Raw genomic sequence first — 27,988 nt, forward strand, 5'->3', positions numbered from 1 at the left:
TTTTTATTTTTCTAGAGACAGGGTCTTGCTATGTTGCCCATACTGGTCTTGAACTGGACTCAAGTGATTCTCCTAACTTGGCCTCCCAAAGTGCTGGGATTATAGGTGTGAACCACTTTATCCAGTTGTGATGCAGTTTTGGTGATCAGATAACGTGAATGCTTAAGGGGCTTTGACATGCTATTATTTGTCTTGAGATAATGTATGGGATAATACATGTTTAAGGGAAACAATAGTGCAAAATGCCTAAGGTCCCATATCCACATTAACCTTAGACTTCTATATGTGATCTTTCAAGCCCTGTCTTTGATGTGTAGAAAATGAGCTTTGTTAATACAGGAGTCTCAAGACACTTAGATATATTCTTAGTTCTGTGGGGGCTAGACTACATAAATACTGGGAACCAGTGAATAACGTCTATATAGCATCTGATGGTAATAGCCAGGCACTGTTTAAGTGCCGTTATCTCTGTGTTGACTGAATCTAATACCATCATTTTACTGGTGGGAATTCAGGAATTCTTCAAAGAACAGGGATGTATTGGTATTAAAATCCAGGAAGTCTGATTCCTAAGACCCCCACACCACACTGTCTCTGTTGACATAAAAGATTTTTGCCCCTAGCCTTTCAGGGATTTGGAAGAAGGCAGAATTAGAAGCACTAGAAAAATACAGTTTTTAGCTTCCCAAAAGCATGTGGATTGGGAAGTGGGAATCTCCATTTGGGAGAATTGAAAGGTTTTTGGTATCCTTAATTTTTGAAAGGCCACTCCCCGGCTGTTTCTAAGACTAGAACAGGCCACGGAAGCTTAAAGCTGCTAATTGCAATAAGAGGCTGAGTTTAGGAGTTGGTATACCTGTTGAATTAGTTGAGGGAAGTAGGTTTATTTTAATAAATGGTGAAATCTAGATTTTCTTAGTGTCTCTGAAGGTAGTACTTAGACTGAAGTTGCCATCAAAAGCAACTTTTCACCCTTGGGCTTCTAAAACATGCTCCTCAGTGCTGTATGGTAGTATGTTGATGTTTTTTCCCTCTACCCCTAGACAATCAGACAAACTTTTTTTTTTTTTGAGTTGGAGTCTTGCTGTGTTGCCCAGTTTGGGCAATCTTGGGTCACTGCAGCCTCTGCCTCCCGGGTAGCTGGGATTACAGGTGCCCATCCCCATGCTTAGCTATTTTTTTTTTTTGTATTTTTAGTACAGACGGGGTTTTACCCTGTTAGCCAGGCTGGTCTCGAACTCCTGACTTCAAGTGATACACCCAGCTCAACCTCCCAAAGTGCTTGGTTTACAGGCGTGAGCCACTCTGCCAGTCTTTTTTTTTTTTTCTTTTTTTTTTCTTGGGATAGAGTCTTGCTTGGTCACCCAGGCTGGAGTGCAGTGGTGTCGTCTTGACTCACTGCAACCTCCACTTCCAGGCTCAAGTGATCCTCAGGTCTCAGCCTCCCAGTAGCTGGAATGTCCCACCACCATGTCTGGCTGATTTTTGTATTTTTATTAGAGACGAGGTTTGACCATGTTGGCCAAGCTGGTCTCGAACTCCTGACTTCAAATGATCTATCTGCCTGCCTTGGCCTCCCAAAGTGTTGGGATTGCAGGTGGCCACTGTGCCCAGCCAAGACTTAAGCTACTTTTAATCTTAGAGGTGTTAGGGAGTACGATAAATTCCTTCTTTTGAAAAAATGGCAGGGAGATAACGATTATGTCTCAAAAAGGGACTCAAAACCAGGCTTGAGATACCATGAGGATTGTGGAATTAATCCTAAGGAAAGGTTTAGGACCTGCCTTTGTAGGGCATGGTTTAACCTTTGTTTTCTATGTTTATATTCGTTTCATCTTTATTCCTTGCTTTTTTTTTTTTTTAGACGGGGTCTTTCTCTGTTGCTAGGCTGGATGGAGCGCAGTGGTGCTATCTCGGCTCACTGCAGCCTCTGCCTCTGGGGTTCAAGCGATCTCCTGCCTCAGCCTCCCGAGTAGCTGGGACTACAGGTGTGTGCCACCATGCCTGGCTAATTTTTGTATTTTTAGTAGAGATGGGGTTTCACCATATTGGCCAGGGTGGTCTCAAATCACTTGACCTCATGATCCGCCCGACTCGGCCTCCCAAAACGCTGGGATTACAGGTGTGAACTACTGCGTCCGGCCATCTTTATTCCTTTCTAAGGACGTTTGAGGCCAACCCTGTCTTCCTCAAAAGCTAAACAAATGTGTTCTTACGTAACTTGTATGTAACCAAGTCTTCTAGCAGATGATGATGGTTAGATAATAGAGAAAACAATTTGAACAGGTAGGTATATATGGATATAATCAGTAAAAATGATAGGTGGTAGCCTTGTCAAAAATCTGCGTTTTTTAAGAGGATGTTAGTGACCCAAATCTGTGTTTCTCGTTTTGGTGTTGGGAGTATTTGTTAGTCCTGCACATTTGCAAACTGATATCCGAAAACTATATTGTCTTGGTTTCGTTTGTACCTGACCATACAAAATGATAAAAATCCCAAGTAACTAAGCATGATTGACTTTTTGTAAGTGTTAATATTAGTTGTTAATCATTTACTTGATCTTTATTTGCATATGATATGCAAAATGTTTAAATTTTATTAGAGACAATTTGAAATTTGTGAATTCTAGGTATTTGAACGTTTTTCTTAGAATTGGGAAACCACTCATTTTGGCAGTAGTTTGCTGTACCCAGTTTTGGGGGCGCCTTGTGTTAAAACCAAATACCTACTGAACTTAAAAAAGAGGTTATTAGGTAACATTGTGTTAATGTATATGTTTGTTTTCTGGTTTTTCCTTGTCAGAGTTTTTCTCCTTTACTAATGTGATGCATTCACCCAGTTTTTTCATTTCATTAGCTATTTTTTGAGTTTGTTTTGCCTAATTGCACCTTACTGTGTTCACTTTTGCAAACTTGATGTAAAATTTGACTTTTTGGGAGCATCATCCCAATAATGTCAAAACGGAAGGAATAGGATCTGAACTTTTTAGGTTAGAACTTCTGAAGTCTAATTCTACAGCACTTTTGAGCATTTATTTCTCTTTTGGGTCACAAAACTTGGAATGGGATTTGGGTATTTGAGTAATGGGTTAAACATATATATTGATTAGTTCTGGAATCGAGTGACTTTAAGATGCTTATCAGACACTTCTGGAGATCCCAGCAAGAGGCAGATTCGGTTTCTGGTTTCATAGAGTTTACAGTCACTGAACAAGTCTTTAAAATAAGTAGCAAATTCTAAGTTGGGGATAGGTGAGGCTTCTTGGGTAGACACCCTGTCTGTGTTCCCGGCCAAGACTTGATGATTCTGATAGATGTACTGGAAATGCTGGAGAAAGACTCAGGCAAGATAGGTATTTTTGCTGCTCTCTCTAGTTTACCACACTGGCTTTCAGAATTGCTTTGGGACCAGAATCCAGGCCACCAAGGGAAGGGCTAGGCTGTGCAAGGGGAGCAGTCCTCCCCTTTGTAGGTGCCATTTCCCAGAGCTCCTGGAATTGTTTCTTCAGTTGTGGCAGCTGTGTAGATCATTTTTGTTTTACCTGTAAAGTTAAAAAAGGTTATAGGTGTAGAAAGAGAACAAGAGGAGTGAACAATGAAGCTTGTTTAATCTGGAAAGTACAAAAATACCAGCTCAGCCCTAGGGTGTGCTAAGTGTATATTTTCCATCTCTGTCGTCTCTCCCATGGTTTACTCTTTAAACTCACTTTCCCCTTAGTCTCCCTAATGGTAGTACTAGTAGTAAAAGTCCTAATGAATTAGACTATTGTGTCTTCATCATCACTTCACTTCTAACTTCTTTGTTATACAGTAAAACAACAGGAGATGAGTTTATGTATGCAAGGATTGTGTTGCATTCAGGGAATGAGGAGGCAGGCAGGAAAGATCTTTGAGAAAGTCTAACCAAGAGAGTTTCCAGTTCTTCCCTCCAACCCCCAATTGTTCTACCTCTTCTTGTCTGCGGTGTAGGCGGTGATGCAAATTTGAAGATAGCTTTGATTCGTGCACCTTTCTATACAGATGGGAGAGTTCTCTATATAGAGTTGTTCTCCCATCAGGTGCAGGAATCAAAAGTATAAAAACTTGACAGATTCCTCCCCCTGAGAATAGCTTCTTGGGGCCATTAGGTCCAAAGAAATACGTTGCTTTGATTTAGTGTTTCCACTGGGGTCTTCTGAGATACATTGTGAGGAAAGTTCTTTTCAAGTCTTGAGAGCTAAAGATCCATAGAGTATTGTCCTTTGAGGTCACTCCAGGTCTTTCTGGTACTAAAACCTCAAATCTGGGAACTTGGTTGGTCTAGAAACTTCTGTGCACTTTTTGTAAGAGGGCAGCAAATCTCTTGCATTCCTCTCAGATAAGAATCAGACTAGATTCTTTGTCACAACTCTACTGTAGCTTTGAACCAAAGCTTCTAAAATGGTTCTAGAGTATGGTCAGCCTGTACTTGTTTTGTGTTGGCTGCTTGGCAACCTAATTACATCTTAGCTAATTGCAAAGGGAGAGAGAATCGGCATTTGCTAGTATATTGTAACAAATTCCAATAGGGAAAGTTGTATATTTCTCCTAGGGTGTAAATCATAATCCCTAGGGTCTAGAAAGGTTTTGAAGGGGACTTCAGTTCATGGACATGAAGGGACAGTTGAAGGATTTGGGTAAGTACTTAGGAAGAATATACTAATGTTTAGAGTTATAATGAAATGTGTTATAAAGTGGGTTTGAATGTCCTGTTTTTTTGTTTTTTTTTTAAATTGGTGTTAAAGTGCACTTTGAGGAAGGCACTCTGGTCTCTGGTCTGTCTTGAGGTTCAATTTTATTTTGAAAGGTGGTGCTCTGAGCATTTTAGAGAAGAGATGCTATGTTAATTCCATAGTGATCAGAGTAAAGTATAAATCATATTAAGTTTATTGTGGAGGTAGTTACTGTTTAACAACCTTATGCTTAAGTTTCCTTTACTGCGTAACTAGAGTTGAGGAATCTTTTTTTTTTTTTTCTTTATTCTGGGTTATATTAGGCTTCATTGCTTTCATATGTTTTTCCTCATATGGAGGTGCCAGTGGTGCTGTGGCTCTGATCTGGTTCCAGGAAATGAGAACCTAGTCCTGAGAAATGGAAACTTCCCCAACTCTTGCGAGTAGACGCCTTTCACACAACTAATAACCTCAGTTGTCCAAGGCAGTTCTGTCCTATGATGTCTCCTCACTGAGATAAAGCAGCCCAAATTGCTTCAGTTTTATGAGGTAAACTGCATCCACAGTTTCATTCTCCCAGCTAGAAGGAAGAAATGAAGTGCAGTTGATGGAAGTAGCCTTGGATCTTTAAAACTTCTTGGATGCTTCTTGGGGCTACCTGGTTCTTAGTGACTTGATAAGAGTTAAAGCCCTGTCCAAAAAGTCCCTGCTAGAAACTTGCTTGTTGGCAGGCTCAGGTCTAATATTGGAGCAGAACTTGAAGTGGGGATAATTTCAGTACTCACCCTTGGGAGTCTTGAATTTCTCATAGCACCAAAACATGGCAATGAGGAGAAGCCCTTCTCCAAGCTGGAAAATCATGTAGAGGAGGGGAAAGAAGAAGAGTGGTCCAATGACTTCAGGTGGAAAGGCCACATTGAGGATGGTGGAACAGAGTTGGACATTTTGGCATCCGGTCTCCATGCTGACAGTGCGTCTGCACCTGTGTCGGTGAAGAAAACTCCACATATACTCAGAAGGAACTGGAGGGAGCAACTTTGTCCCAGTGCTGCTACCAAAGAGTTTGTCAGCAGATGGAATCTAGACCCTGGACAGGGGTACTTTGCTGTTGCTGTTGGTGTTTGGATGCCTTTGGTGTCTGGATTTTTAACCCATTCAATACCTTCCCTCAAGTTTTTTGAAGTCTAAAGTCTCTTGTCCAGTTAGTGCATCTGAACATATTGCCAGGAAAATGTCTTGCCGAGATTTCAGGTTCCTAGCTTCTTATTCTTTTCCTGGAAGACTAGGACAAGAATGAAGCCCATGGGACAGTGGGACCTAAAATAATACCCATCTCCAGGCATGCAGTGGCTCACGTGTGTAATCCTAGCACTTTGGAAGGCTGAGGCAGGCGGATCACTTGAGCTCATTAGTTCAAAACTAGCCTGGGCAACATGGTAAAACCCTGTCTCTAGAAAAGATAAATCAGCTGGTCATGGTGGCTTGTGCCTGTAGTCCCAGTTACTTGGGGGGCTGAGGCAGGAGGATCAGTTAAGCCCTGGAGGTTGAGGCTGCAGTGAGCTGAGAATGTGCTACTCCCCTCCAGCCTGGGCAACAGAGTGAGACCCTTTCTTAAAAAAAAAAAAACAACAAAACCTACCGTCCATTGAGGCAGAAGAGAGCAGAGAGAACATAACCCAGCAGAAAGCCAATAAAAGGCATCAGGGAGGAGGTGGCAATCAAGAGTGGTGTCATGGCAAACATGATGCTCTTCCCCACATTGATGGCAGAGAGAACTGTGACGGCCACACTGCACAAGAGAATGATGATCATCCCTCCCTGGGAATGAAGACAAGAAGAAAAGGCAATTAGAAGAGTTGGGGATAGAGAGGAACAGAGGTGGGGAAGCACAGGTAGAAATTGGAGGTGGGAAACATTGCAATAAAACACACTGGAAGTAGAAAGGAATATGAAAGACCTTTATCTTCTTTTTGGATTCCTTTCTTTAAATTTTTTTGAAATTATTAATATTAGAGACAGGGTCTTACTATATTGCCCAGGCTGGTCTTACTCCCGGACTCTAGCGGTCCTGCTGCCTTGGCCTCCCAAAGTGCTGGGATTACAGGTGTGAGCCACTGCACCCAGCCCATCTTTTTAGATTTCTTATCAGTAGCTAGGAAGCTTGGGGACAGCTGATTAACACTTTGATTATTACAAACTCAGCCAAGCACAGTTTCTGCTTTTGACACATCTCTGGATAGCAGACTTTTAGTGAAGTGTTACGTGAGGCTATTCAGGACTCCTGCAAAATGGATATTATAAAAGTTTAAAAGTCAGTATTTTTGGAACTTACATACACATTCCTACAATACTGTCATTGTTTCACATACTTTGAAACTCAGGAGAACTTGTCATACATATTCGTCTCAAATACCTTGATTACAGGTAGGGATTTTATCCATTTTAGGATCAATTTGACTTCTGGAAATTGCCAAGAGTCATTAAAACACAGCTGGTAAACAAGGTGGATGATCAAGCCCGGAAATACGGTTTTAAACCCAAAATGATGTCTAATAATAAGGGGACAAACCTACTTTCTTGAGTGACCTGCAAATTGAATATGAAGGAGGTTCCCAAAAGAACTTTCATAAATATCTTGGGTGATAACATCATTGGAAACTATGCAGGTCTACTCTGAATGAAATTATAGGGTTTTTCATTGTGCAACATAGGATGCAACCTTTCAAAGTGCATGTGCACTCCATGCACTTTGTACTTCCCAGTGTGCATTTTAGAGAATTGCGTGCTCCAAAATGATAAACAGGTATGTGTAAATTTAAGACTGTCCCTTTTATCTCCTGAGTAAAGAAATACTTAACAAACTTTTCTCAAACTTATCATGTTATTTTGTAATAGTTATATGTGTTGTTCACTTTTTGGTTCATTCACATGTGTTGCATTTTATATTTCCTAGTAACATTTTAAAAAAGTAGTAAAATATGTATAGCAAAGTTTGCCATTTTAATCACTTTTGAGTGTACAGTTCAGTGGCATTAAGTACATTCATAATGTCCGAACGACATTTTAGCATATTGCTCAAATTTCAGCTGCACAGCTTTATGTTTCTAATACTTGTTGCAACTGATGTGATCATATAAAACATCACCTATACCAATTAGTGGTCCTATCCCAGCATAGGAAGGACTTTCACACATCTTTTGAATAACCATGTGCTTCAAGTTTTATTAAAAGACTTATTAGCTAGTGAACTTCTCAGTTTACCTTTGCATTTTTAGTTGATCTCCCCTTTTGGATTTCTGTCTTTCGAATTTGTCCTTTACCCAACAGTCAAATAGTTTTTAATCTCCATCAAGAGTGTAGTGGATAATGTAGGAGACATTGAGTTACAGGAATTGTCCACGAATCCAGAAGCCCTCTTCTTCTGTATAGGCATTCACTCTTTTTCTCTCACTCATGTTCTCTGACTCTTGGGGACTGCACAGTTGTGGTTATGAACACAGACTGATATGATCCAGGTGGGAAAGCTGGCTCTGCTAGTCTCCAGGTTTGTAAGCTTTGGGGAGTCACTCAACCTGAGTGAGGTTGACAGCATAGGACCTGGCATATAAGAACCGCTCACTAAACTGTAACTCCTATTATTACTCAAAGGGGAGGAATTGACATTCTAGAGGTTCCTGTCACTCTCACTGCTGCCATCTCTGGAAATTTATCCTGTCCACAATCCTTGTCTCTTGCTGAGACAAGTGGCCCTGGGTAGTTGCTTCTCCATAGGCTACCATGTTTCGTGCCACCTGACTTCATTGCCCTGCTCACAACTGGTATGAGTGCTCATTCATGGGCAGCCAGTCCATTGGCTTACACATGAGATGACATGTCCACACTCTACCCACAAAGGTGACCTGGACAGGCTGGTGAGTGGTAGAAATAATCAGATTCTCTGATTTATGAAGTTTGCAGGATTACAGAGAGGGAAGCAATAGCAGGGACAAGTGTCAAAACACACAGAGGTCTGGGAGCAATAGAAGCCACAAGTTGGCAGAAGTTATAAGACAAAGGGGAGTTAGGGGTCAGTTGATCAGTAGCAGCAGGTGTGGGAAATGCATGAGTAGAGTGTTGAGTCAATGAAATGGTGGTATCCTTATTAAAGAATGGTGGATGGCTTATGGTGAAAGTGGCTCATGGACCATGTCATTCTCAGATTCATCACCCTTCTAGCCACATAGCCTTTGGATAAACCCTTGCATGGGTAAGTTAAAAATTACTTGAATTGCCTTTCAAAATGAGCATTCCTGAAATTGTATCTTGGTATATCTAAATGTGACCTTCCACCAGCGAATGCAGCTGGTTGAACGCGGTGTGAGCAGATACCTGCTGCCAGAGCTAGTTATTGAAAGTTGGGTTATTTTGATTTGCAAGGTCCAAGGAGGGTTATGTGTGCATAAGAGGCTAGGACAGTCATTTGTTCGTTTTCCAGTTTGGCACTCACTATATTATTTATGGGACAGGGTGACGAAGGATGAGCACAGGCCTCGAAGAGCCATAGAAGCAAGGAAACCTCAGCCTTTGCAGCTTGACCCACATGTTCGTCTCTGCATCGTCACAGGAGTGATTCCAGTTTTGGAATATAGGAAGATCAGTGTAGCTGTTGACTTTGTGTTTGTTTAACCCTGGAGGTTTAGCCAGGGGCAAAATGGGTCCAGGGCATGCCTGGGTTTTTTAGATCACTTTTTATGTAGTCCCTTATTACTAGTCTCGGTCTTTCCAGCCAAGGTATTTCTTAGCCCTTTTAATGTTCTCTGGCTTCATTTTGACTTCATTTCCTCTGTGGCATTGAGTAGTGAATGTGCAACACAACAGGAACAGACTGGTTGAGATAATCCTGGCTCCGCCAAGTAACTTTTCTGGGCCTCAGTTACTCTATCTGCAAATTGGGAATAAGGCAGGAGACTGAACTTCATCTTAAAGGCTTCTCCAGCTTTAAGATCTGAGATTCTCGGCCAGGTGTGGTGGCTCACGCCTGTAATCCCAGCACTTTGGGACGCCAAGGCGGGCAGATCACAAGGTCAGGAGATCAAGACCATCCTGGCTAACACGGTGAAACCCCATCTTTACTAAAAAATAAAAAAATTGGCCGGGTATGGTGGCGGGCGCCTGTAGTCCCAGCTACTTGGGAGGCTGAGGCAGGAGAATGGCGTGAACTCGGGAGGTGGAGCTTGCAGTGAGCTGAGGTCGTGCCACTGCACTCCAACCTGGGCGACAGAGTGAGACGCCGTCTCAAAAAAAAAAAAAAAAAGGTCTTGAGATTCTACTTTATGCAACCTCAGAGAAACACTTTTAAAGCTACTCTGAGGTAGAAAGGAGACATGTTCTCACATCAGTTGTCATTAGCACTATGACTTGGTATTCTGGTTCCCAGTTTTCCCACCTATAAAATGGGGGAGGGCAGAGTAGCATTAAATGATAGTAGTGGTCACTTCACATTTTAATATTCTTTATATTTTACATGCATTTCTTTAAGATCGTTTGTGGGTGTATAGGATTTTTAAAAAAGCAATTTTATGCACCCCACAAACTATCTTAAAGAAATGAAATGATGCACACAAACATGTTTCTCTGTGTACGCTGTTTTTCTGCTGGTGTGTGGAAGAGCAGCAGACAGGACTTGCCCTTCATTCCTTTATTTATTCTCAGGCATTAGCTATGGGGGCACTGTGATAGGTGCTGTGGATTCAGTGTTAAGACATAGCCTTATGGTCTTGCTTCTTGAAATGAGTGGGGAATAAAAATGAACAGATATTCTTAATGCAGTGTAATAATTGCTACAGGGGTTAGCTGGAGTGTTGGGAGCTATGGGAATGAATAGGACAAGCATCTTACTCAGGCTTAGGAGGTTAAGGAAGGCTTCCTGGGGGAGGCGCTATTTGTGTTGAGACTTAAAGGATGAGTGGGAGTGATCCAGTGAAAGATGGTGAGTGGGGTGAGAATTGGGAAGAAGAGTGTTCCAGGTGAAGAGAAGGGCACGTGCAAAGAGAAAAGAGCTGAGACTGGTGAGGTCAGTTGAGACCAAATCAAGAAGTGCCACATTAAGGAGTTTAAACTCTATCCTAGGGGGAAGGAGTCAATGAGAGGCTTTAAGCAGTGGAGTGACATGATAGAATTTGTACTTTACATCTTCACCCTCAGGTTAAAACTGGGTGAGGAGGTTGGATGAGAAGGCCATTTGAGTTGTCTAGTGAGAGGTAAGGATGGAGAGGAATGAATGGATTCCAGCAACAGAAAGTGGAATCGACAGTCATTGATTAGATGGGTGTGAGTGGTGAGGGAGAAGGGAACATTGAGAATGACTTCCAGTTTCTGGTTGGGGCAACTGGGCACACACAGTGCCACTGACTGAGATAACCACACGGGGAGGAGATGACTTTAATTTAACATATATTGAGTTTTAAATGCCCGAGGTATATTCAGATAGAAAGATCTGGTAGATAATAAATGGATTCTGGAGTGAGAGTAGAGTTGATGTCTGATGATGCTGTTCTGGAAGTCTCAGCTTGCAGATGGTAATTGCAGACCTGAGAGGGACCAGATCCTGGGCTAGGAGAGGTCTGGTGAGAAAGGCAGAAAGCTTGGTCTGAATGCAGAGAAGTGCCTTTGACCAGAGGAACTCATAAGGGAGTCTGAAGGTCATGAGAGGTAGGAGGAAAGCAGCAGAGCTTAGAGTCACTAAAGCTGACAGAGAAGGCTTTTGAGGAGGAGGCAGTGGTCAATTATGTCCAATGCTGCTAGAAGGTCAAGGAAGGATTGAGAAATGACCATTGGATTTGGCAAAGAAAGTGGAGCAGGTGGTTATCAAGATGCTGGGTGGATGGGAGACCAAGGAGAGAAGAGAGGGATTCAAATAATGGAAATGAATTGCTGAGGGCCTGGTCACTCATGAGAGAACTCTGGCAGTGTCATGGGGGAAATGGAAGGTGTTTGAGAGGAAACAATTGACAGAGAGAGAGAGGAGTGAGGGGGACTGTTCCTGAAGCCTGGCTAGGAAGGAGAGCAAAGGGAGGTATTAGGTGGAATGGGAGATGGATTCCACAAAAAATCCCCCTGAGAGATACTTCTTGTTTTGTATTTTGAAGATAGGAGATATGTGAGTTCGTATCAAAGCTGATTGTGAAGAACCAATACAGAGATGTTTTAGAAATGAGAGAGAGAGGGGAGGCTGCTGGGCCAGGGGCATAATCAATAAAAGGAGGTCTCTGAGTACAAGGGTAGAGAGAATGATGCAATCCAGGGCTGAGGTGGGGTGACTGGCCACAGAAAGGAGGAGGGATGATGCCTTCATGTCCTCCAGCAGGCGGGAAGGGGAAGCTGTGGCCATGGCACTGGGACAGGGCAAGGGCAAAAACTACTCTTGAGACAATGGTAGTGTGAAAATAAAACCCCCCTGAAAACTGGACTCTTGGCTTCTTTGTTCCAGGCCCAAAGCTGCTGCCAAACTTTGGGGTTCTCAGCAGCACGCATTGCAGACCAGGCCAGAGGCATTGATCCAGGGGCAGAGACGGTACAGGATGTCAGGAGGTCAAGTCCTTCCTGAGGACCAGGATGACCCCCTGGCCCTGGGGGATGAATAGTGAGCCAACGGGGAGGCTGGCAGGGACCAAACTCCAATGTTGGAAATGTTGGTGGAGAGACCATAGCTGCACTCCAGGAGTTCTGCACACAAAGCAGTGGCATGATACCCTGTCTGTGACCACAGTGCTTCTCAAAACCTTTGTGGCCTTAATTCACTCCGCTTCCCACCCCATCCCTCTCCTGAAATGCTGGGAATGGGTACACTACCTGTCCTCATCTAGCTTCTTGCCACATCAGCCAAATTTGCCCTTGGTGCCGGCTGAACTCCTCTATTCAGGCTTCTCCTCAGGTTTACCTAAATACCTCAAGCCCTTCCTTTTTAAGAAGGCTCCTTGACCACTCCAGCCCTCACTGTTCCCATCTCCTTGCCTTCTGCAAATACTTGCGTGTACACTGGAATTGGATCTTGTTTCTCTCGTGTGTTACTTCATTTTCTTTCTTTTTTTTTTTTTCATTTTAGAGATGGAGTCTTGCTCTGTGGCCCAGGCTGGAGTGCAGTGGCACGATCTCAGCTCACTGCAATCCCCACCTCCCTGGTTCAAGCGATTCTGCTGCCTCAGCCTCCTGAGTAGCTGGGATTACAGGCACTTGCTACCATGCCTGGCTAATTTTTTTTTTTTTTAATATTTTTAATAGAGACGGGGTTTTGCCATGTTGGTCAGGCTGGTCTCAAACTTCTGACCTCAAGTGATCCACCTGCCTCAACTTCCCAAAGTGTTGGGATTATAGGTGTGAGCCACCGCTCCAGCCTCATGTGTTACTTCACTTTCTGCAGACATCAAACTCTGGTGACAGTGAATCCTCAGCGTGCGTAGCATAAAACTTAGCATCTAGTAGGAGCATATATATGTTTATTATTAATATAATGATTATACCTTATAATTGTATGTGGTGTTTTTACTCTTTTGCCCTAATTTGTCAAGCCCCCCAGCTTCTTACCTTGATGACATAGCGCATGTATTGTGGCCGTTTGGATTTGAGGACGATCCCTATGGTGCAAGGAATGAGAACCAGGACCAGTGATATCACGATGCCTCTATAGGGCACCTTGTCCTTCAGGTCCCCATCATAGATCCCCCTGGAGTAGATATACAGGAGGAGAGGCATCATGCCAAGGGCACAGAAGGTGGAGCAGGTGGTCATCACAATGCTGGTGGGAGACATGGGAAGAGGGGAGAGAGAGAGCCCATAAATAGACTATTTTGTTGAGTGCCTGCTAAGTGCCACTGTGCTAAGTGCTTGACATATGTGGCTTCAGTTCCTTTTCCCCATATCATTAGGCAGTAAGTATTACTAACTTCGCTGACAGGGAAGCTGGGGACTAGAAGAGTTGTGTCCTGCTCAAAATCGCACAAGGTAGTAAGTGGCCAAGGCAGGATTTGAACTTAGGCTAGTTCATCTGCTTCAATCCCTGTGTGCTTCATTGTGGAAGGAGCCATTCTGATCTCCTTCTCTGTAATACAACCTTTTTTGCATCGAGCACCTCCCCCATGCCAAGCCCATTTTGTAGAAAGCTGTGTGATTCCATTACTCTGGTCATTTTAGCCCATTGGACTGTGGAATGGCACCTGACCCACAGTTACTAAATATCTGGTTTAGAGCCTAGGGAATGGCTGGTTGTAGTGGCTTTGTCTAGCGGAGACAGTAACAATTAGCTATATCAGCACATTTTACCTCGTGGGGAGTCTGAGTGTGAGACACAGTGACAGGACACTTGGTCTTTGGGGATGGGTGGCATGGGAGTGATGGTCAGGCAGAAGTCAAAAACCCTACTAGAAAAATCAATAAACAGATACCATTATTAAAAGGACTGTAAAGGAAATAGTGAAGCAGTAAGAAACAGAATAATTGAAGGGCCATAATGGTGGGGTAGTAGAGAAGGCAGTAATAGATACCCGTGTTGAGTAAGTGGCAAGATAACCTGGTCAGATTTGCTTTGCATCTTGGATAGTATTCCAGTCCCCAACTCTGGTGATCTCATGTTCTTTACTTTCTGGTTCCTCTTGATATTATTTAAAATAAATTATGACACTCAGAGCTAGAATAATATATCCTTCCAGCTCTAATATGTATCCTACTTGTCCAATTTCCTTTTCCATTTGGAATCTTAAATATATGTTAGTCCCAGGACCCTGTCTAGGGAGAGGCCCTCCAGAAAGGTCAACTGAGAAGGAAGCTGATAGGGCATCTCCTTAGATTTATGGACATTTACATGAACAATATATGGCTCTGACTTTTATTCCAGTGGGAAGGTGGTTGGGAGGTGAGGGCTTGGCAAGACCCTAGGAAAACCACACTCAGTGTGTCCGTCCTCCTCCCCACAGCCCTGCCCTCCATCTACACTTCTTTCATTATTTCCATAAAGATGGAATATGGCTTAAATATGCATGAAGAGCAGCCTATATCAAAGGTTCCAGAGCGTAGCCATCAAGAACAATAGGTAGACATGTCATAAGGATAAGAGCTGTTAGAGGTGAAAAGAGTCCCTCAAAGAAAATTGTGAACTAGATAATAGGAACTCCCCCACCCCAATGAACACTTAAATATACACTTGAGCTTGTAAGAAATTAACACTCAATTTATTTTAAGTGTGGCATAGTGGCTCATGCCTATAATCCCAGCATTTTGGGAGGCCGAGGAGAGAGGATTGCTTGAAGCCAGGAGTTTGAGACCAGCCTGGGCAACAAAGTAACACCCCTGTCTCTACACACAAACAAATGAACAAACAAACCAAAAACCACACACACAAAAATTAGCCAGGTGTGGTGGTGTGCACCAGTAGTCCCAGCTACTTGGGAGGCTGAGGCAGGAGGATGGCTTGAGCCCAGAAGATTGAGGTTACAGTGAGCTATGTTAGCGCCACTCCACTAAAAAAAAGGTGCCCACGGACAAGAAACAAATGCAAAGTAGTTAGTGGGGGAGCTCAAGCTGAAGCTTCATAGAGGGGTTCTGGAGGGGAGTGGGGTGTTAATCTTGGCACTGTGGAGGCTTTAATGCCCAAGGAAGGGACCAGAATTGAGGTATTAGACCTGGGATGGGAGGAGCATTGAAACTGAGCAACCAATAATAAAAGGATCATGGGATGCGGGGAGGGGAACTTTCTAATTATATCATCAATCAAATATGAAATCATGGTGGAAACAGTATTTAGAACATAAAAATAATAAAATACATATTTAAAAAACATGGAGAGGGGACTTTGGATTAGGCAGTGGTTTCTTAGATAAGACAACTAAAGCACAAACAGCCAAAGAAACAGGCAAATCAGACTTTATTAATATTAAAAACTTGTGATTCAAAGGACAGCATCAAGAAAGTGAAAAGCCAACAAGAGAATGGGAGAAAATATTTGCAAGTCATATCTGATAAGGGTCTAGTATTCAGAATATATATGAAGAACTCTTTTTTTTTTTTTTTTTGAGATGGAGTCTTGTCTGTCGCCCAGGTTGGAGTGCAGTGGCGCAGTCTCGGCTCACTGCAAGCTTCGCCTCCTGGGTTCACGCCATTCTTCTGCCTCAGCCTCCCGAGTAGCTGGGACTACAGGAGCCCGCCACCACGCCTGGCTAATTTTTTTTGTATTTTTAGTAGAGATGGGGTTTCACCGTGTTAGCCAGGATAGTCTCGATCTCCTGACCTCGTGATCTGCCCGCCTCGGCCTCTCAAAGTGCTGGGATTACAGGCGTGAGCCACCGTGCCCGGCCGATATATGAAGAACTCTTATAATGCAATAATAAAGCAAGTAAAAAATGGGCCAAGGATTTGAATGAGATATTTTCCCAAAGAAGATATACAAATGGCTAATGAGCACATGAAAAGATGCTCAACATCATTACTTACTAGGAAAATGCAAATCAAAACCACAGTGAGACACCACTTTACTAGCATGGCTATAATTAAAAAGACGGACAATAACAAGTGTTGGAGGGTATATGGAAAATTAGGAATCCTCATACACTGCTGGTGGGAAGTAAAATGGTACTTTGGAAAATAGTTGGGCAGTTTCTAAAAAATTTAAACACAGGGTCACCATATAACCCAGCAATTCTACTCTTAGGTGTATATTCCAAGGGAACAGAAAGCATGTTCACACAAAAACTTGCCTATGAGCTTCCATAGACATTATTCATACTAGGGAACAAGTAGAAACAACCCATATGTCCATCAGCTGAATGAATGGATGAGCAAAATGTATTATATCCATACAATGGGATATTATTCAGTTACAAAAACAAATGAAGTATTGTGACATGCTATTACATGAATGAACCTTGAAAATATGCTAAGTGAAAGAAGTATAGGTACAAAAGATCACATATTGAATGCTTCCATTTATGTGAAATCCATAGAGACAGAAAAGAGATTAGTGGTTGTCAGGGGTTGAAGGGGGAGAGAGAAATGGGGACTCCTGCTAAATGGGATGGAGTTCCTTTTTGGGGTATTGAAAATGTTCTGAAATTAGATAATGGTGATAGGTTCACAGGCTTGGAAATATGCTAAAAACCAAGGCATTGTACAATTTAAAGAATGAATTTTATGGTATGTGAATTATATCTCAATAAATAGTAATTAAAAACCATGCGGGGAGCAAATAAAGCAATTATTAAAGGGCAATTTATAGCCTAACATATTTATATTGAAAAAGAAGAAAGATTAAAAATTAATGAGTTAAGCACCTTACTTAAGAGGTTAGAAAGAGAAAAACAAAACAAACCCAATAAAAAGAAAAGGAAGAAATTTCTTAAGTTTTGTAAATTGTTAGAATCAGTAAAACCAAAAGTAGGGTTTTTTTTTTTGGTTTTTCTTTTTTTTTTTTAAAGGCCAATTAAATAGACACCTCTGGCAAGACCAGGGAAAAGAGAGATGGCACAAATTGATGAGGTTAGTGTGAAAAAGGGAACATAACTACAGAGAAAATGAAGATTTTAAAAAGTCATAAACTAGGGACATTTTTATACTTTCATTTTTAACTTAAATGGACAATTTCATGGGAAATATAACCTACAAAACCAAGTCAATATGAAGCCGAAAACCTGATTCAACTTAGAATCATTTAAGACATTTAATAAGCAGTTCAAAACCTATCTTCTAGAACCCCACATGATTTATACTGTATTACGGTAGTATTCTATTAAACATGCAAAGTGCAGATTGTTGCAATATTATGCAAATCTGTCCAGATAATATAAAAAGGGGAAACATGCCCTAATTTATCGTATAGGGTTAATATGATCTTGGAACGAAAGCTGGAGAATGATATTATGAGAAAAGAAAATTGGGGGCCACTCTTATTTGTGAACATAGAAGCAAAAATAATAAAATATTAGCAAATAAATCAAGCAATGTTTTAAAAAAGTAATAAAATGAACAAGATGAGTAAGAATGATTTAACATTAGATAATCTATTAATAAATATTACTATATTATTAAAGAAATGGTATAATTTTGTAGATATAGAAAAGTCAATAAAATTTAATGTTCTTATATAATAAAAATTTAGTACACTAGCAACGGAATGAAAATTCCTTAACTTGAAATCTATTAGAAAAAGTATATTACACATTAAACTTAATGGTAAAAAGTTAGAGGGATTTTCTTTAACGAGGAATAAAGCAAAGATAGTAATTATTATTACCTCTTTTATAAATTATACTATATATAGGCCCTAGTAAGCACAGCAAAACAAGAAATAGAAAAAGTATAGGGATGGGAAAAGAAGAAATGAAACTTTCTTGTTTTGCCAATGATAGGATTGTCCACAGAGGAAATCTAAGTAATTTTCCATTATAACTGGTAAGTAAGAAAATGTATGAGGCTCTAAATACATTAGCATCAGTCAATCAATCAATTGGGTCTGATATACTAGAAACAAATATATATATATTTTAAAAGACACCATTTATGATATTCACAAAACTAGAAAATACTTACACATCTAAGAGACATGTAAGATCTTTATGAAAGAAATTACAAACCTTTATAGAAAGGTATTAAAAAAGGCCTAAGTAAAAGAAAAGCTATATCACATTCATAGATGGGAAGATTCAATATTACAAAGATGGTCTCTCAATTTATATATAAATGTAATGCACATTTAATAAAACTTCCAGATGTATAATTTTTTTTGTAGACTTGAAAGCTGATACTAAAACTCAAGTGAAAGAGTAAAAGGCTATGAATAGCTAACATGATTTTTTTTTTTTTTTTTTTTTTTGAGACAGAGTCTTGCTCTGTCGCCCAGGTTGGAGTGCAGTGGTGTGATCTCGGCTCACTGCAAGCTCTGCCTCCCGGGTTCACGCCATTCTTCTGCCTCAGCCTCCTGAGTAGCTGGGACTACAGGCGCCCACCACCATGCCCAGCTAATTTTTTGTATTTTTAGTAGAGACAGGGTTTCACCGTGTTAGCCAGAATGGTTTCGATCTCCTGACCTCGTGAGCTGCCTGCCTCGGCCTCCCAAAGTGCTCGGATTACAGGCGTGAGCCACTGTGCCCGGCCCATGATTTTCAAGAACAAGGTAGGGGGACTTAACTTTCAGATAACAAAACTTATAAAATTGTAATTAAGAAAGTGTGGAACTGGTACAAGGATAGCCACATAGACCCGTAGAAGAGAAGAGAGATCCAGACACAAGCCCTGCATTTATGAGAGAGAGAGGTCATTACAAATACCTGGAGAAAAATTCACTCAGCGTGGCTTGGAATCTTCTATTTATATGGAAAAGATAAAATTAGTTCATGCCATACATAAAAATAAGTTCTACATTGATTGGAGCTCTCCATGTGAAAATCAAACATTTAAAACTTTTCAAAGAAAATACAGGGTAATATCTTTGTAACTTTGTAGACAGTCAAATTTTTTTTTTTTTTTTTTTTTTTTGAGACAGGGTCTTTCTCTGTCGCCCAGGCTGGAGTGCAGTGGCATGATTTTGGCTCACTGCAACCTCTGCCTCCTGGGTTCAACTGATTCTCATGCCTCAGCCTCCTGAGTAGCTGGGATTACAGGTGCACACCACCACGCCCAGCTAATTTTTTTGTATTTTTTAGTAGAGACGGGGTTTTGCCATGTTGGCCAGGCTTGTAGATAGTAAAGGATTTCTTAAAGAAACCCCTAAAAGACATAAACCACAAAGGAAAAATATTGGCAAATTTGACTAAATTAACATAAGCAATCTATAAGACATTATCAAAGTGTAAAGACCAGCTCCAAACTGTGAATAGACTGTTGCAACATATATAAAACAATAACTTTACAAATTAATTTTCAAAACCCACCCAAACCACAATCCCATAGAAAAACAGGCAAAGGACCCAACGTTTCCAGAAGAGGACACATGAATGGCCAACACACATGTGAAAATGTGGTAGGCCTCCCATGAAATCAAATTTAAAACTACTGTGATCTGCTTCACATTTTTCATTTGGAAAAAATTAAAAAGTCTGACAATTCCAAATATAGATGAAGGCATGGAGAAACAGGGATCTTCAGACACTGCTAGGGAATGTGTGAAGTGAACAATGACCTTGGAGACCTGTTAAAGATGTGTGACTCCCACGACCCAGCAGTCCTGCTTCAATTACATATGCCCTCATATGTGGGCAGAGGGACTCACAGAAGCGAGACGTAAAATCCACATGAATCTTTGACAACAGGAGAATGGATAAATGCAAGCAAACTACACAGCAGTTCAGATACATGAGGTAGCTATTTTCTTTACATGCCTGTTTCTCAAAAAAAAAGCAAGCTGTTAGGTGATGTGGACAGTATAATACTGTTCGTACAAAATTAAAAGACGTAAATCCCACAGTCTATCTTGTTTATGAATATATACATATAAAATAGTTGGAAAGGGTCCATGGAAATGCTGGACACCAAATTCCCGGGGATGCTCCCTTTGACATGTGGTAGAGGGGAATGAGATTGGGAATAGGAATACAGGGGATTTCAATGCTACTGTTGATCTCCTCTTAGGGAAAAGCCAAACACAACTTGTGTGTTTGTTCTGGTGTCCTAGAGCAGAGGACTCATGCTTGCTTTGGCTTGGTGTGTCAGGAGTTTTGGAGTTTGGACTTGGTGTGCCTTGTCAGCTTGGGTATGCAGGAGCCATGTTCCCTGATCCCCAGGTACTTCCTCCACTTGCACAGGTGCTGGGGTCAGGTCAGGGACATCCATCTCCTAGCCTGCTGGCATCTGTGACTGTTGTGATCCTTGGTTTACCCCAAGGGACAGGGACGGGCAATGACTTTTTCAGACTCTAGATTCCTGAGATTGTAGGCCTGGTTGCCTTTCAGGGGGAAAGGGGCACATTTGTTTTTTTATTTTTCCCTCCTGCTTAAGTTCTGAGAGCACAGCATAGACCTTGCTTTTGGACATCTGTGTACCCCATTTAAGGGACTCGTTCGAGCATCCGCCAATGCACAGATTGGAGGCAGAAGCTGAGGGCGCTGTGAGGAGCCCCAACAAAGTCTCTATGAAGTGGGAAACTTCTGGGACCCCAGTGGCTTCCATCTTGTCCTAGTTGAGCTTCCTGCATCATGGCTGGGAGACCTGTGGAAGTGCTTGGGTTGTGTCCAAGCCCATTGTCCCCATGGCCATTGGCTCTGGGCTCTGCTGTGAGTCCGATGGTGGTAGGGGGAGCAGATGAACTTGGGGCAGCAAGGATGGTCAAAGGAGGCCAGTTCCTGCTGGCATAGCACTCTCTCCTCTGTGCCTGACAAGCCATACTCACTTCAACTGTGAGGGTGTTTTCTCTTGCCTGTTTGTCACCTACATTTTTTGAAACTTGTCTAGTGGCCTTCTTTGAGGAGGGAGCTGCCTTGCCTGGCTGCTTTGAGGGGTCTGCTTGGTGGCCTGGCCTCCTGGGATGGAAGGCTGTCCCCAGACTGACTCCACCTATGAGGCAGAGTGAGTGGAGGGAGACACAGTTTCCCACAAACTCTGGGAAACCTCTGGCAAGTCTCCGACCTCAGCCTCTTCATTTGTAAAATGGGATCTGTGTCTTACAATTCCTTCCAGTTCTAAATGGGATGTAGAGTATTGTGCTTATCTCAAACTGGGGCCTTTGGGCTACAGCTGACCCTTTGACATGTATTGTTTGGTTTGCACATTTAAAAAAATGGAATGAGTTGTTGATTTCACATAAAATGGATATTTTACCTTCTTTTGAAAGGTGGGATGCTCTGGCTCCCAAACAATACTTGCTGCTGAGACACAGGTGTCTGCCCATGCCTTTGAGGCTGTCTGGCCATTTTGTTTGTGGAAATGCTGACCTGGAAGATATTTCAGTAAAAGCACAGGTTCTGGAGCCGCCCAGACCTGGAGCCAATGTATTGACCTCTCTAAGATTCAGTTTCCTTACCTCTAAATGCTACTTGTTACATGCTGTCCCCCAGGGTGCTGTAGGAGGATCACATATACTTATCCAGGTAAGGTGTTTAGCACTGTGCCTGGCTGTTTCTTATAGTTATTGTCATTATTATAATGCATGTAACAAGTTGTCCCAAATTGGAATGGGATTTGAAGTCTGGCAGCACATGAAGGTAGATGACCAGATTCCCATTCTGACAGTGGGATCTGAGGCATGGTTTAATGTGCATGGGAGGGTTGTTTGTTGGGAAGGAGCTTTATGGCAGAAGGTGGCTGTCCCAGCAGAGCTTATCTCTTGTGGGGGTCTAGGTAAAAATGACAGTCATCAGGGGTCTGGACAAGGAAGTTGAGCAGGAGAGCATGAGGGGTCATGTTCTTGAGTCACCAGAGGCTCTGCCTGGGTGGGGCCTAGAGCCACAACAATGTAGGCATTGTGGCAGAGGCCTCAATAGTGGCCACTGGTGATGGGGCTGGGACATCTGACCACTGACACTTAAGAACACAGTTGCCTCCCACGCCCCCTGCTCTGCTTCTTCCACAGAAACACAAAGCCCTCAGAGTACCCCTTCCCAGGCCCCTGACTTCCTGCATCCCTCCTACACCAAAATTCAGATATACTCTAGGATTCTTGGGACACACAGGCTGCCATGAGCCTTGTCCAGAAGCCAGATCCAAGACCAAGGGCTTGCTTTGTAGCGGAGAGGATGTGGATTAGACAGAGGAAAGCATTTTCTCACAGTGAGGTAGATGAACATTGAAATACCTTTCCGTGGGTGATGGCACAAGCCAAATGCCCTCTTTGTGCCTCTCTTCTACTAAATTGACTACTAAAGTGAGGGCTAAATCATATGGAAAAGGAGCCCAGAGCTGCTCAGATGGCAGATCCTGTTAAACCCCAACTCCCATTCACTCTCACTTTTTAATTTCCTTTTTTTTTTTTTTTTGAGAGAGAGACAGGGTCTCGCTCTGTTGCCCAGGCTGGAGTGCAGTGGTGTGATCATGACTCACTGTAGCCTTGAACTCGTAGGCTCAAAGATCCTCTCATCCCAGCCTCCCAAGTAGCTGGGACTATAGGCATGTGCCACTATGCCTGGCTAATTAAATATATATATATTTGTAGACACAGGGTCTTGCTATGTTGCCCAGGTTGGTCTTAAACTCATGGTCTCAAGTGATTTTCCTGCCTTGGCCTCCCAAAGTGCTGGGATTATAGGTGTGAGCCACCGTGCCCAGCTATTCTCACTTTTTTCATTTAAAAAATCTGTCCCAGTGTCATTTTGCATCACTAGGAGGGGCTTCTTGACTTGGTTAGTTTTCCTAGGAAAGTTTGGCTAGGAGTAGGGTGCTGACAGACACATGCAGATGGACTTTCTGGATTCTGCGGCTATACTTGGCATTGAATAGCATCTCCACGGAGGACTAAACCAGGGGGGACTGGCTTGAGACTGAGGTTTCACTGAAAGCAAGAGCTTCTGCTAGTGAGTTTTCTTTAGCTTCAGCACAGGCTGCTGGAGCTGGAGCAGGTCTGAAGTAGCTCCTCTGGCAGATGTTCAAGACTAGAGTCTCCCCTGTTTGGAAGTATGAGCATCAACCAGCCCCTGTGTGCTGCGTCTCCAGGAGCAAGCCCTTGCTGATTTCTGCTTATAATGCTTTGGGCAGGGGGTTAGGGGGTGCTGCTGTCTTCCCCTTATCAGGGTGGCTGAGATGGGGCTGGCATATCTGGAGTGGGTGCTGGGAAACTCTAGGAGCTCCCTGGTTGTGCCTTTGCATGGAAATGTCACTGCATCTGATGGGGAATGAGGGACTTTAAAGAGAAAACATCTTAGATGACCAGGTAATTGGGAGGACCTTTTGGAAATTCTTGCCTGCTTTGCAGGAATTTGAGGTACTCATTTGGTTCCAAGTCACCTTGATCTCCCTGGTGATGTTTGGAATGAATCACACTACCTTTTAAATCTCTAGGCTCAAAGCAGGCAACTTGTCCACTGTTGTAGGTGGATGCAGTTCTCCAGAGGTTCCTTTGGCTTAAATCAGTGCTCCTTTAAGACAATCCTTGAGAAACCTCTGGAAGCAAGGAGATCACCACGAGCTTCCTGGACCAGTATGGTCCCTTTGGCTTGGTGCCTAAACTAGACGTACCCCAACTCCTGCCCCCATCCCAGCATAAGCTCTTGGCAATAAATGCCAGCTTCCCCCTGCCCTAGCCTCCACCCAGCCTGCATTCACTCCTTTTCCTGGCTTTAGCCCAGCTCTTCCCCTCAATTGTGACATCTCTAATGTAGCTCCTGTCCCAGGCTGTTCCCTCCTCACCCCCAGGCCTACCTGAGGTTCATGTCCCCCTTCATGGCCAGACTGAAGACATTGGACAGGTTCCCTCCAGGTGAGCAGCCACAGACCAGGATGGCCAGTGCCTCAATGTTCTTCAGCCGGAAGACCTTGCCCAGCACAAAGGCCGTGAGGGGCATGATGCCATACTGTGCCACCAGGGCGATGGCCAGCCCTTTAGGCTTCCATAAGTGAGCCTTGATCTTGCTGAACTCCATGGTGCAGCCCAGCGAGAGCATGATGAAAAACAACATGAACACCAGGATGACGCTCAGTGCCAGGTCTGTGGGGCGCTTGCCAAAGTTGGGTGGCAGGGTGAAGTTGAATGGGGCAGACGCGTTGTGGGCCTCCATCCTCCTGTGAGGCAGTGGAAGACCACTCCTTGTTCTCCGGCTGACTCCGTTTCTTGTGCAGTTCTTGCTGGATGCCTTCTTTAATCACCTCTCAGGACAGAGAGTTTCTGGACAAAAGCTCTGGGCAAATAGAAGGGTTATGCAACTAGCTGAGCTATTTCTCTGGCTGTTGCCCCAAAGAGGAACAGCCCAGAACCTTATCTGCCTGCCCTAGCTCTCCCAAGCTCCCTGACCTCTGCTGGATTCCTGGGTGCTACTTGTACTCCTCCCTTGTCACTTTGCTGCTTCTGGGCTTATTTCTCCTCTTTGCCCTCCACTGAGTGTGCCTCATAGGCATTCATTCAGTTACTGGGGACCTGCCCAGGGCCTACCTGAATCCAGGTCCAGCCCATCTCCTTCCCTGCAGCTCCTTTTCCCAGCTCAGCTCTTGATTCCTTAGTTTCTTGGTTGGGGGAAGGTGCCCTCCCCATGTCCAGTGGGTTATCATTTGTCCCCAGAACTCATGCGAGTGAAAGGAGCTGGGTGTTGCCTTTGGTTCCTAGATACAGGTAGCATAGTCCAAGGGGGTGTGGGACAGGCAATGTTACTGGCCTCCAGGAGGGGATGTGTCCATGACCCTTTTCCTCGGAGCTGAGAGGATGCCAGTGTCCTCCCTGCCTGTTCCGGGGAAACGTTTGTTTTATCCCCAAACTGGGACTGTATGAGTCCTAGGGAGGAATACTGGTGGTGGCTGCTCCACACTCCCTGGAATGCTTACCATTGGCCTCCAGCTCCATCTGTGTTCCTGCAGAGAACATGATCTCATTCTTTTTTTACAGCTGTATAGATTCCATGATGTATATGTACCACATTTTCTTTATCTGGCCTACTGTTGATGGGCATTTAGGTTGATTCTATGTCTTTGCTATTGTGAATAGTGCTGCAGTGAACACATGTGTGCATGTGTCTTTATGGTAGAATGACTTACATTCCTTTGGGTATATACCCAGTAATGAGATTGCTGAGTTGAATGGTAGTTCTGTTTTTAGTTCTTTGAGAAATTGCCACACTATTTTCCACAATGGTTTAACTAATTTACCCTCCCACCAGCAGTGTATAAGTGTTCCCTTTACCTTGAATGTAAATGGGCTAAATGCCCCAAATAAAAGGCACAGAGTGGCAAGCTGGATAAAGAAGCAAGGCCGAACAGCATGCTGTCTTCAAGAGACCCATTTAACATGCAATGACACCCATAGGCTTAAAATAAAGGGATGGAGAAAAATCTACCAAGCAAATGGAAATCAGAAAAAAGCAGGGGTTGCAATCCTAATTTTAGACAAAGCAGACTGTAAGCCAACAAAGATGAAAAAAGACAAAGAAGGGCATTATATCATGGTGAAGGGTTCAAATCAACAAAAAGGCCTAACTGTCCTAAATATAGATGCACCAAACACAGGAGTACCCAGATTCATAAAGCAAGTTCTTTTTAAAAAATAAATAATCGAAATTTATTTTTTATAATTCTGGAGGCTGGAAAGTCTAAGATCAAGGTGCTGGCAGATTCAGTGTCTGATGAGGGCTGCTTTCTGCAGATAAGGCCTTGTTGCTGCATCTTCCAGAGGGGATGAATGCATAAAGCAAGTTCTGAGAGACCCATGAAGAGACTTAGATTCCCACACAATAACAGAGGGAGACTTCAACACCCCACTGACAGTATTAGACAGATCATCAAGGCAAGATGAATCATCGCAAAGATACTCAGGACCTGAACTCAACACTTGACTGAGTGGACCTAGTAGACGTCTATAGAACTCTCCACCCCAAAACAACAGAATATACATTCTTCTCATTGCCACATGGCACATTCACTAAAATCAACCAAAGAATTGGACATAAAGCAATTCATAGCCAATGCCAAAAAAAAAAAAATTATACCAATCACACCCTTGGACAACAACGCAATAAAAATAGAATTGAGTACAAAGAAAATTGCTCAAAACCATACATTTACATGGAAATTAAACAACCTCCTCCTGAATGACTTTTGGGCAAATAATTAAATTAAGGGAGAAATCAATAAGTTATTTGAAACTAACGAGAACAAAGATACAACATACCAGAATCTCTGGGACACAGCTAAGGCAGTGTTAAGAGGGAAATATATAGCACTAAATGCCCATGTTTTTTATTTAGTCTTCACAATAGCCTTATGAGATAAGATGCTATTGCTATCCTTATTTTATAGGTTAGGAAAAGGCTTAGAGTGGTTAAATAATCTGCCCAATTCGCATGGCTAGTGAGTGGTACAATTGGTATTCACGCCCAGCCTGGTTCTGGGCCCCAGCTGCTCTTCTGACCTGCTCCTTCTTTTTCCTCATCCTGTCTGCCGAGTTAACCTGCTTTTTGAGACCTGAAAGCTTTGACTGGAAAAGCTCCTGTGATTGCATATTTTTTCCAAACTGGCCTAGACTTGTTCTTTCACAGGCTGTATGTACCAAGCAACACAACAAACACAACATCCAAACAATCATGGGGGTAGTGGTGGCTGAGTAAATTTACTTAAGGGACATTTTAATTTCACCTCTGGCAAAAGTCAGCTATTTTCCCAGATTCTGAAGTGGCATAAAAAGCCTTCAATCAGCCATTGCTCTTGACACCAGAATTCTACTTGTAGAGAATTATCCTATAGAAATAATTGTTTGAGGATCTACGTAAAGAGATTTTCACTGCAGCATTGCTTTGTAATAGTGAATTGTTGGAAATAACCTAAATATCTATTAGTAGGTGATTGGTTATGGCCCACTTAAAAGAATGTAGCCATTAAAAAAAGTATGGTAGTGACTTACGGTATAAATGTGGCTGTAGAGGCTGGACATGGTGGCTCATGCCTGTAATCCCAGCACTTTGGGAGGCTGAGGCAGGAGGATTGCTTGAGTCCAGGAGTTCCAGACCAGCCTGGGCAACATAATAAGACCTAGTCTCTACACAGAATAAAAAATTAGCCAGGTGTGGTGGCAGGCACCTATATCCCCAGCTACTTAAAAGGCCGAGGCAAGAGGATCGCTTGAGCCCAGGAGTTTGAGAGGTCAGGGCTGCAGTGAGCTATGATTGCGCCACTGCACTCTAGGCTGGGCGACAGAGTGAACCTTGAGGCTAAAAAGAAAAAGAAAAAAAGCGCTGGATGGCTGGGCTCAGGGGCTCATGCCTGTAATTCCAGCATTGTGAGAGGCTGAGGTGGGAGGATCACACAAGCGCAGGAGTTTGAAACCAGCCTGGGCAACATAGTGAGGGCTTGTCCCTACAAAAAATAATTTTAAAAATTAGCTGTGTGTGGTGGCGCATGCTTGTAGTCCTAGCTACTTGGGAGGCTGAGGTGGGAGGATTGCTTGAGCCCAGGAGATGGAGGCTGCAGTGAGCTGTGATTGCACCACCGCATCCAGCCTGGGTGACGGAGCAAGACCCTGTCTAAAACAAACCAACCAACCAGAAAGAAAGAAAGAAGCTATTTCTCCCTTCCTTTTCTAGAAATCATTCAAAAGCAACAAGGAAAATGGGGAAAAACTCCATAGACAATAATTTTTTGGTGAAACTAGGGGACACATATCATTTGCAGACTCCAGAATGTGTGAAGGGGCTGCCAGTGTCACCATTAGGGAGC

The 27,988-nt window shown here is 42.9% G+C and overlaps 2 protein-coding genes across 10 annotated transcripts in view; one reads left to right on the forward strand and one right to left on the reverse strand.

The window, feature by feature from the left end:
• Positions 1 to 13,192, forward strand: part of SRSF5 (serine and arginine rich splicing factor 5) — a 58,655-nt gene extending 45,463 nt beyond the window's left edge. For 3 of the 9 annotated variants that reach the window (XR_008512990.2, XR_010136861.1, XR_010136862.1), the window contains one exon: positions 1,865 to 13,192. The gene's annotated coding sequence lies outside the window, so the exon portion shown is untranslated. The remainder of the gene's footprint in view (positions 1 to 1,864) is intronic. The other 6 variants (XR_010136863.1, XR_010136866.1, XR_010136864.1 and 3 more) reach the window with 5 other exon arrangements.
• SLC10A1 (solute carrier family 10 member 1) lies at positions 3,435 to 26,241 on the reverse strand. The gene is made up of 5 exons (XM_002824890.4): positions 23,996 to 26,241; positions 13,253 to 13,463; positions 6,330 to 6,508; positions 5,476 to 5,672; positions 3,435 to 3,541 (listed from the first exon to the last, which is right to left on the reverse strand). The coding sequence occupies exons 1-5, from the start codon at positions 24,349 to 24,351 to the stop codon at positions 3,435 to 3,437; spliced, it is 1,050 nt and encodes a 349-aa protein (XP_002824936.1). The 5' UTR covers positions 24,352 to 26,241.
• Positions 26,242 to 27,988: the final 1,747 nt, after the last annotated feature.

This window comes from Pongo abelii, chromosome 15, assembly GCF_028885655.2.
Source record: "Pongo abelii isolate AG06213 chromosome 15, NHGRI_mPonAbe1-v2.0_pri, whole genome shotgun sequence".
In the NCBI taxonomy this organism is placed as follows: Eukaryota; Metazoa; Chordata; class Mammalia; order Primates; family Hominidae; genus Pongo; species Pongo abelii.